General features: G+C 30.8%; 1 protein-coding gene across 1 annotated transcript; it reads right to left on the bottom strand.

Annotated features, from left to right (window-relative positions):
• Positions 1–5,516: 5,516 nt before the first annotated feature.
• Positions 5,517–10,926, bottom strand: LOC141674011 (uncharacterized). The gene is made up of 8 exons (XM_074480739.1): positions 10,819–10,926; positions 10,025–10,227; positions 9,598–9,853; positions 9,406–9,491; positions 8,793–8,887; positions 8,504–8,630; positions 7,885–7,956; positions 5,517–5,709 (listed from the first exon to the last, which is right to left on the bottom strand). The coding sequence occupies exons 1-8, from the start codon at positions 10,924–10,926 to the stop codon at positions 5,517–5,519; spliced, it is 1,140 nt and encodes a 379-aa protein (XP_074336840.1).

Here is a 10,926-nt window from a genome sequence, read left to right as displayed (position 1 = left end):
TCATGATAACAATTTGAAATTTTCCCTACAAAAAACTAAGTGTTAAATTTAGAAAAATAAATTAAATTTTTAAAATAACTAAATTTTTAATCATTTATGAAAAATTATACTAATAAAAAAATTAAGTGATTATTAATAATTTATTATTTTAATATATATAAACATTATCCGAGCTGAGTTGAGTTATCGAGTTCGAGCCGAGTTCGCCCGAGCTAAACGAGCCGAGTCCGAGCCGAGTCTGAGCCGAACAGCGAAAAATTTGGTTCGGCTCGTTTATTTATCCAAGCTCATTTTCATGTCCAAGACCGGCTCATTGAAGAAAATGAGCCGAGTTTAGTTCACTTAAACAAACTGATCCCGAGTTTTGTTCACGAACAGTTCTGTTCATTTATAGCCGTAAATCTGAAGATGCACACATCTATAACATTCAACCTTTTTTTATCGTAGGTAACCTGCAGCCGCTACCCTTTGGGTGCGCACTGGGTAAACCATACGAGCTCACACAATAGCCTGCAAACTACGTGAACCAAGGTAAACCGCATTTAAGCGACATGCTCTAACTCAGGAGGCATAATCATAAATTCTCCTACCGTGGGATTCGAACCTGTGACCAAGAGGATAGTTATCCCCTCTATAAACCTTTTTCATTTTAGCTATATAAAATTTTATAAAATATTACCCTTAAATATTGTAAAGAAATTTACCATAGAAACTGGCCTCAACGGAATAATAGGTGGCAAAGATTCAAGCAAACTCTGAAAATTTGAAACCTTCGTTGATGAAGAAGCTGAAAGAAATAAAAATTTCTTTCAATAAAGCCCTTTTTTAATTATCTAGTTAAGTTATGATACCACCTCTTGAAGCACACCCCTCTTAGTGTTAGCCTCTACCACTACCACTCTTTACATTAAACTCATAAATGTATTCCAAGAAAGGACTGAAATGTATGATAATAGGTTGTTTATTTACTTGTTTTTCCCTCTCACTAGCTCTCTACAAACTGTATGTATGTGTTTGCACATTAAATAAGAACATGCTTAAAAATAAGAACAAGCTAAGCATGAGGAAAAAAAATAATTAAATTTGATTTATTAGTGGGGCCAAGGTAATATGATTTAAGTGCAAAAGAATCCAAAATTTATGTAGTTAAATACAAAGAAGAAAAATAGTGAATTTGGTCGTGAAGTTTAAAAATAAAAACTCTCTCGAGGATTGCTAAGATAAACTACAAAAAAAACTTGCAAGACTTTTAGTGTCATGCACAAGATGCCAAACCAAACAAAAGAATACCATTTTCAAGATCGAAACTCCATAATTAGACATCAAGTAAAAAATTTGTGGAGATATTGATAAAAATGTTATATTTCAAAATATCCTAGTATATCACTTTAAACATTTAACGTCAGGCACGACGGGCCAAACCAAACGTAAGAATACCAATTCCGAGATCGAAACTCCGTTATTTGAGTTTAAATTAAAAATTGGTGTATATATTGATATAATTTTATGTTCCCAAAATTCCTACTATTGCCTTCAAACATTTAGTAGCTTTCAGTTTCTTTGTCCCATGATAAATATTCGAATCTTTTTAAAGTTTTTCTCACATATCTTCACCAATATATATATATATATATAAACTATATTTATAGGCACTTTTTCATCATTTTTTTATTTTGTACAAAAATAGGATGTTAAACCTTGAAACAAGAAATTCTATTGTTGGATCAAGGGTGTAGATCTTAAGCAAGAGTGTAAGAAAAATAACTAAAAACAATATCTATAATTATGTATCAAGTTATTACAAGTAGAAATAATATAAGTAAATTCCGGTTCCACAACCAATATAGAATAGCATCATGCTTTGTTGTTAGATTGACCTATTTGTTTATAACTTGTTGCGTTCTTTGTTTTTAAAAATGATTTATTTTTAATTTTTGGTCGAATTAGTGATTAATTAAATATTTATCACGAGTTTTAGACTATGAATCAAACTATTGAAGATATATTCTTAGAAAATGACAAAGGTCAATAATGCATGTTTTCATATCAAGAATGACAATAAAATCAACAACGATGTTCTCTTATAAACATTTGATACAATAGACTTAAAAGACGACGAGTCTAAATATATGTACAATTATTTTCTTATGATACTTCATATGCTCAAATGGATGAGTAGATATGTATAATCGTTGTACGAGAGGAGTAATTTTAAAATATAGTAGGACCTTTTTTGGGATAGTATCGCTACCACCATCTGTTGAAACTTAATTTATATCCGCTCAAGTCTCAATACTTACATTTCTCCAAATTTTTATCATCACCATAGAACAACATACAATCACTATCACATGCATGCATGTATATTGCATATCATAAGCTCAAATTCTTAACAAACTTCTTGACTACATAATAAAATTGAAAAAGGGAGTTTGTGCCCCTTTGAAAACACATCACCAAGTAACAAGAGTAACTTATTTAAGGCCATATCACTATTTTTGAAATGATTCTTCGAATAAATTAATTTCATAACCAATTTCACTTCTTATATTTGACATTGCCTAAATATATTGGTCCTAACATTTTTCACATTGTCCCAGAATTTAGATGCTTGCTCATTTAGGTCCTCGATGTTTTTAGTGTCCTCACCAAAAACTTATCATACAAAAGCTTCCTCAGCAATTCATGTTCATAAAAAACGTCTTCTCAATCAATTATTTCTCGACCCACTGGCTTCACTATAAGTGATTCTATGGTGTAATTCTCAAGAAATTTGGTTGCAAATAAGTGAAACTTGACTTCGGGGATGATTTGAAAGAGTTGATTTCTACATGGATTAATTACATGGACAATAAAGCATAAGATTCAGATCATTCGTGTCTCTATAATTACTTGAAGCAATAGCCTTGGGCGTAAAACCATAACCTCCAGGTTAGCAGGGAAATCCAACTACGAATCTATGACATCTACAAACGTATGAATAATATGCACTTTAATTACACTTATAATTTTTTTTACCAATATTAACTTGCAATTATGTATAGAATTAGTCATACAAATGCAAGTAAATGAAATAGAGAAGGTGATAGTTGAATACTTATAATTATATTTATAAGTAATACTTGTGTTTTGTTTAGAAAAAAAGTGTGCAGAAGAAGTTTACAAAAAAGAAGTAGACACTATTTTACCCTGATTAACTTACGACGGAACGACTTCTTCTCATACCCCATATTTAGCCCACTTACCATATTTTTAACTTCACTGTATTTTTCAGGCAATGTATGTTTATCGGGCAAAACAGATCCAATCAGCTCAAGTAACTCATCAAAACCCTTTTGACTACAATGATGTCTATTCTTAAAGTGCAGCAACTTCATAACAAATGACAACTTTGAATGCTTTTCATGATTAGGAGAAAGCGGTACTGAGGCCTGATTCAACATATTATAAAACTGAGATGCTTCTTCATTCGGTTCTTCTTTCATATCTTCAATTTCATTTTGTTCTTCTCCAAGGTCCCTTAACATTTAAAATGCATCATACACATCATCTTCATCATTCTGATTGGTTCTCATGGAATAATGATTGTGAAAATCAGATTTTTCTCCATGATAATACCATCTTGTGTACGACTCAATAATGTCAAATCGATATAAGTGCATTTTTAATTCGTATTCAGTCCTCCACAATAAATTTTTACACACATTGCAAGGACATAATATGTTTCCATCAGAATCTTTTATTCTTTGCGCAAACTTAACAAAACTATCAACACTTCTTTTATACTCATCAGATAAACCACCTCTACCATTATCCCTATGGCTCATCCAACTTCGATCCGATGACATCTACAATGCACGTATACAAATTAATCACTTGTTCATTTAATTTTGCATAATAAACACATTGATATTATGTCTAAAGCAAAAAAGTGAAAATAGAAAATTAACTAGTAAATATATGAGCCAAATCTTGAAATGAATTCAAATAATAAATTTTTATATCAATAAAGCTATCATGTTTTATTGCTAAATATAAAATTATCATATTGTATGTATTATAATTTTAATGTTGCAAACACATATCTGATTATAAGAAATCTTTAATAATGAGCAATATCAGCTGTAAAGATTGACCCACTATTACAAGAAATACTAATCAAACATGGACAAGGAAGTGCACAAGAACTGCTGTAGAAGGGAAAAAGAAGAGAGATCACGCTATTGCAGAGACATGGACGTAGCAGGGGAAAAGTAATCTAAAAAATTAGGGTAAGGCTAAATTTGATGGATTCGGTCACATATAGCACTACTATATACAACTGATTTCGTCACTTTTAAGATACACATAAATATAACAGATTCCGTCATATTTAAAATGTACATAAACATGATAGATTTTGTCACATACAAAAGTATTAACCGTGTTGGTCACATTTTTTATTTCCGATAATTAGGGGGAAAGCTCTCATGGTCAATGTTGATTTTTTTTACCATGAAATCCGTCATAATTATAAAATAGTCAAAGTCAAATATGTCATATAATTAAATGTAACAGGATCCGTCACATTTAAGCGCTCCATTTTTCCGTCACATTTAGTCCATCACATTTAGGCTTTGTCCTTGTAGTGTTTAAAAATAATTTTTTAAATGGTAAAATGTGGCATTTATTATATGTTAGTGAACTTGTGATGAGAAATTTATCTATCGTAAAAATGCAATTCATGAATGATAATATTTCTTTTGTAAGTTGATAACTTATAATAGATTTTGTGTTCATTGTAAGTATCATACAATAACAACACAGTTTAATGATGTATTTTTTTAATATTTAATTACAAATATATAATAAAATAAATAATTTACGAAGACATCATATACCATGGTGAAATGATTAAGCGAAAAATATATAATTTAAGTAGTGTCCTTAGCACAGAACGCATTGTAATTATTTACAGACGGATGAGGGTTTCTGTCGTAAAACGGTGCCCAAGTTATTCAGTCGCAAGTAATGGTACATAGAGTATTTTTTCTTTGATAGTTAAATAATTTATTAATGAAAGGTCATAATACGTCTAAATTTTTTTCAAAACTTCTCAAACAAGTAATAATAAATTCACAATTTTCTCGGTAAAACTATCATTATCGATCAAGAAATATCTTGCAATGAACATCCTTACTTTTACCGTTAAATATACATAAAATCTTTGCTAAAATATGCATATTTTTTGAGAATATATGTGGTACCCACATATTTGTCGGAACAAATTCAAAAAGTAAATTAGACGCATTTAAACTTTACCATCGATTCATCTTTACAGAACTAGTGCAAATCTATCATCGTTTAGCCCATCAATTTGATTTTTAAATATTTAAATTACAAATCAATATAATAATCCAGAACGAACCATCCAAACAAAAGTTCTTAGATTAGAGTTACAAAACCACATAAAATTAAATTATATAAATTTACGTAAACCCGTCTCCATGATTATAACGAATTCGGAGACTCCTAATTTATGCACGAGCCTTCCATACTTGCTCTGTAAGGGTTTCCTTTTTCGCCCACAACTCGTCGATCCTTTCATGATCCTTTTTCCTTTCGGTTATTGTTTCACGCAACTCCTGTTCGAGTTTACGTTCAATCTCTTTCATTTCTTGTAGTTCCACGACCAAACGTATATAGTACACCTCTTTAAATTTCACGTGCCTATAATAACCAAAAAATAAAGTGTACACATTAATATTATATATAATTGAAATATATATATGTATATGTGGAAACATCATCTAAGATTTATTAAATATGAATATATATATGTATGCATGCATATATATATGTCAAATTCTACGGAGGCCACATTTTTGTTGGAGACCATGGAGACCACTTATGTTCAATAACTAAAATCTTGCATGAAAGCATGGTTGAATATATTAGTTTGTGAATTATGTTCTACAAAGATTATTATTTTATTCAAAATCTTGAATATCATACATGTACCGCATGTTGAACATTACAAAATGTTTTATTTTATAAAACATGTCTAGTTTGCAGAACATCTGTTCAAATTGCAGAACATACACATTATACTTATTAAACATCAATGATCTTCAACAATTTTAATGAATTAGTGATATTCGTAAAACATACTTCACAAAATAATATATTTCATAGTGTTTTGATTGCAGAACATAGGTGGTGTCCGAGGTCTCTAGTAAAAATATGGTCTTCATAGAACTTTCTTCTCTATATATAATATGAATACCTAAAAAAAAGGAAACAAATTATTTTGGAGAGAGAAGTAAGAGAAATCTTAAGAAATATATAAGTTTATATCACGTATAATGTATGTATATATAGACAAAGTTATTCCCGGGTGAAAAAAGACTTAATGGCCATAATTTTTACATAAACCCTTCTCATTCCCGTAACTTCATAGAAAACCAAAGATCATAATTTTCATCACAATAAAACTGACCGATTTAGACGATATTGGCCGGTATAGTTTGTGGCAGTTAAGTGACGTGTAGCAAGTTCAATGGTTCAGTCAACAAGTATTGACTTTTAGATATTCCGACCGATTTTTGTAAAGTTGGCCGATTTATTTAGTCGGAGTTAGATGACGTGGAGACAAGTTCAACGGTTAGTGAACAAGTTTTGACTTTGCCGTTTATCGACCGATTTTCGGTCGTTATAATCGGTAGGAATAAACTGACCTAGACAACACACGTCATCATGAAATCAAACAAGCTTAACTTTGGTCAGAATAATGGGTCGATAAAAAAAATACCGACTTTGTTTGTGATGCGGTCCGAATTTATATGCAGATTCCGCCCACTTTGACTGTTCGGTCGTTGTTTATCAATTTTTTTGATCGGTCGAAATTGTGCGGTCGAAAAAAGACCTTTTTCTTGTAGTATTGTAGTATGAGCACACCCAAAACTTTAGATAGAGTGAAAAAAATCCATAGTTGCTAGGTATCTCAATATTTTTTTCAAATTATTTCCGGCTGAATGAACTTTGACATATTTTTATTCATTTTCTCATATGTATACATGCACTATCTTATATTATTATGAAAAAAATTACTAATTATATATGTACATACTTGAAAAAAACTTTAGTACAATTGTTGCGATACCTAATATTTTCGGATGTAATTGTTATTTTAGAAAAACTCAATTGCTTGGTATAAAAAATTTCAAAAACAAGAGAGATGTTACATGTAAAAGAAATTTAAGTTAAAAAAATAATAGAAAATGCTGACGATAACCCTTAAAATGAAGAATTGTATTTAGAATTTTTGTAGGTGAAGAGTAAAAAGAGAAGGAGTGAATTATCAGGATGATAGATAATATATATTATGGTGCAAGATGAATCTAACAAATATAAACAATACCATGAAGATAGCTAAAAAGATTAGCTACGAAATTGAGAGAAGTTGGAGAGGTGATATATACTAATTTTCTTAATATCTATGTGATTTTTACCTAATTAATATATGCTTCAAGATTTATACTAATATCCAAAAAGTAGTTGTCATAATAGTTTATGAGGTCGAAGTTCTATATAAAGATTTTACTGCAGTCTTTTTACAAAGCAGGTATTATACAGATTCTAATTGCAAGATAACTGTGTAGATTTTACTTCATAAACTGCCAATAATTAGTATCACAGAATTTAAATTGAAGATGAGAAGAAAAAGAATAAATGTAGCCCCTGGAAAATTGAAAGAATGTAAAGAGGTCTTGAGAAGGCAATGCTTCGAAATTCTTTAAAGTTCGATAGACATAAAATCTCGAAACATGAGGGATTGGATGTCTTCAGCTTAATGATCAGAATACAGATGGGGTGGTACTATTTCCGGCAGTGATCATAAGTTACCTAGTTATTGCCCTCCTTGATTTAATTTCGGAAATGGCTAAAGCCAATGCAGGTATTTCATTTTTCCTTGATCTATTTCAATAAAAATTGACAGTGAAATAAAACTAATGTACTTGGCACATCTTATCTCATTTGTAATTTAAGTATTTTCAAAAATGATCTTAAAGTTCTTTAAAACATTTTCATGTTTTCCAAAACAAATTTATTTATCTTCAGATGTTAGATAATGAGTATTGTATGCACCTTAAGAATTACAGTTTGATCACCTGACAGACCTATTGCAGAACACCTATCTAGTCGATACAGTTTTCTCAGTCACACATTCAAAAAAATTTCTGCAATTTTTTTCTACAAAGTCATTAGGAACAAATTAAAGAGTAAATAATACTGAAATTCAAAAACATAAATAATAAAATATGAATACAGGTTTTTTAACAAGTAAATTATCAGCTGGCTACATAAAGGCTCTGAGAAACTCATATTAAGTAAACCATCATAATACTAAGTTCTATAAACCTGGCATCGAATGTGCTCAAGCCAAGAAAACTCATTAAAGTCATGATGAAAAAACTTTTGTTTATTTACCCAATCTGTCGCAGCTTTCTTCAGCTTTTCGCACCTTTCCTTGTCAGATGCAATGTTAAACCAAACATCTCCTGTCAGATTTTTGGTAGCCAGTGCAAATGGTTGAAGAGGCATTGGCGCCCTCCCTGTTCCATTTCTTGAGGAATCCACACTTGCATCGTCTAAATAAAATGATAAAATATTTTCAAATGAGTTGTAGTTGTACAAAATAAATTTTATAGATGTAATGACAGTTGCAGTCTCACATAACATAGTTGAATACTTTTGCATAACTAATATATATATATATCTACATTTGCAGTTGTAATTGATATCCTTTTTACCTTGCCTAAAGGAGGATAGCTTGTGAAATGAAATGAAGCTTGCCGAGAAGTCTTGAATTTGAGCTCCATCGTTTGGGATATGATAGATAGGGGACCTAATAAACAAAAAAACTATATGTAATTAATATGAAATATATGTCAACCCCAAATGAGTATACACCTATTATATTTTCAATCGAAGGGAAGGTACCTTCCCATGTATGTACATCTTCACATTATATTATCTAAATTTATCAATGGACTATGAGTTTTGAAGATTGTAAAAGCATTATATGCATCTAGAATAGTACTCCAAACTACTTCCGACAATAACCCTTCCTAATGATTAGATTCCTATCTTGCGCCCAAGAAAAACATGATAAAAAAATTCCAAATTTTGAAGTATTCTATAATTTTACGGATGATCGAAAAGAAACATTAACTCAACCTTTTTTTTACAAATCACTTCATTTATAACCACCACACGATAGTGGTCGGTTATTATAGGAAAACCTAATATTGAACTATATATGCATCAAGTACAGGACATACGTAATTATGCGATTTTCAGAAAAATAGCAACAAGTCTTAACACTGTATCTAGCTAGACGAATCATAGTGTCGAATTACAAACCAGACAATAGCCATCCAACTGGCCGGGGAGAGGTCAATGCTCCTTAGCGTCTTAAGATCAGGATAGATTTGGGCTAGCTCTTGCATCTACATCAAACAGGTAATTCACAAGTGTTCAAAATCAACGATAATGAAAAGATCCAAGATAATAATATAAAATCTAAAAGAAGTTAGGGTATACAAGAGTTTTTACCTTACTAAAAAGAGGACCCTTATCAAACTGCTTTTTAGTGTCGTAGAACTTGAAGAAACTGTCAGACAAGCAAGCCTCTTTGCACCCCTCCTTGTCATTTCTTGATGATTCTCCGATAGATAAATCTCTTAACTTGTCATTAGTACCGGAGATGTTGTTGGATGACCTCAGCAGATCATCACTCTTCCCGTCACTCAAAGATTTGGTAGCTTTTGTTGATCTGTTAATGACAGTTCTATCCTTCATTTGATCAACTCTACAAATTATATATAATAAGTGTTAAAGAAGAGAAAATAAGTAAAAGACATATAGGATCTAGTATTTAAATTGTTAACTTGAATTTGGTTTTTGACCTCAAAAAGCCCTTTCAGTCTATAAAACTATATAAGTGTGGACTAAATAGAGAAGAGATATGAATTATTCATACCTTTTCTTTGTAACGAGATGTATCGCTGATAAGTGTGGACTAAAATATTGTGTCACGCGTTCTCCATTAGCTAGTTTTACTAACGTGCCTTGACCATAGGCACTGCACTCCTCCAAGCTACACCAAATATCTTTGAGGAAGAAGTATTCAGTGATTGGCATCCCTGATGGGTTCAACTCCTCATCAAAAATTTGGATGCAATCCTGCTTATCCAAGACAATATATGCAAACAAATGATTTTAACCCGATCGATCGAAAGATAACTGAATTTGAATGATAGACAGTACATAAAAACTTTTCATTTTTCTGAAAGGACTATAATTGATGGTATTCAATTGTAAAAAAGAAAGTTCAGTTTAAATCTCCAAATTAAAATTTTTATGTAATGATTGTAGTATATATAAATGATTGCCATAGAATTTAACATAGCTAATTTCCTAACAAAGATGCACTTATCAAAGAGTTTTTGTGGAATAAATTAATAATGAAGCACATGAGATCTCTTAAATATTGAAAACAAGATTTATAAACAAGATTTATAGCACTTTCCATGAACTGAAGGTCTATCAGCAAGTATGCAGTGAACCAGGAGGAAAAAGTAAAAAGATCTGAATAACAAAATAGAAAAAAAAAACAAAAACAAAAAAACAATTTTATGGAAAAAAACCAGGCCTGAACCAGAAAAACATCAGATCTGAATATGCACACATGTAACATTCAACCTTTTTCAGTTTAGCAATGTAAAATTTAAAAAAATATATAATGCTACCCTTAAAAGTGATAAAAGAATTTACCGCAGGAACTGGCCTCAACTGAACAACAGGAGTCAGAGATTCAAGCAAACTCTGGAAATTTGAAACCTCCATTGATGAAGAAGCTGAAAGAATTGAATAGCTTCCCAT

This window comes from Apium graveolens, chromosome 7, assembly GCF_009905375.1.
Source record: "Apium graveolens cultivar Ventura chromosome 7, ASM990537v1, whole genome shotgun sequence".
In the NCBI taxonomy this organism is placed as follows: domain Eukaryota; kingdom Viridiplantae; phylum Streptophyta; class Magnoliopsida; order Apiales; family Apiaceae; genus Apium; species Apium graveolens.
The sequence above is the reverse complement of the archived record's forward strand: the minus strand, read 5'-3'. Positions and strand labels throughout refer to the sequence as shown.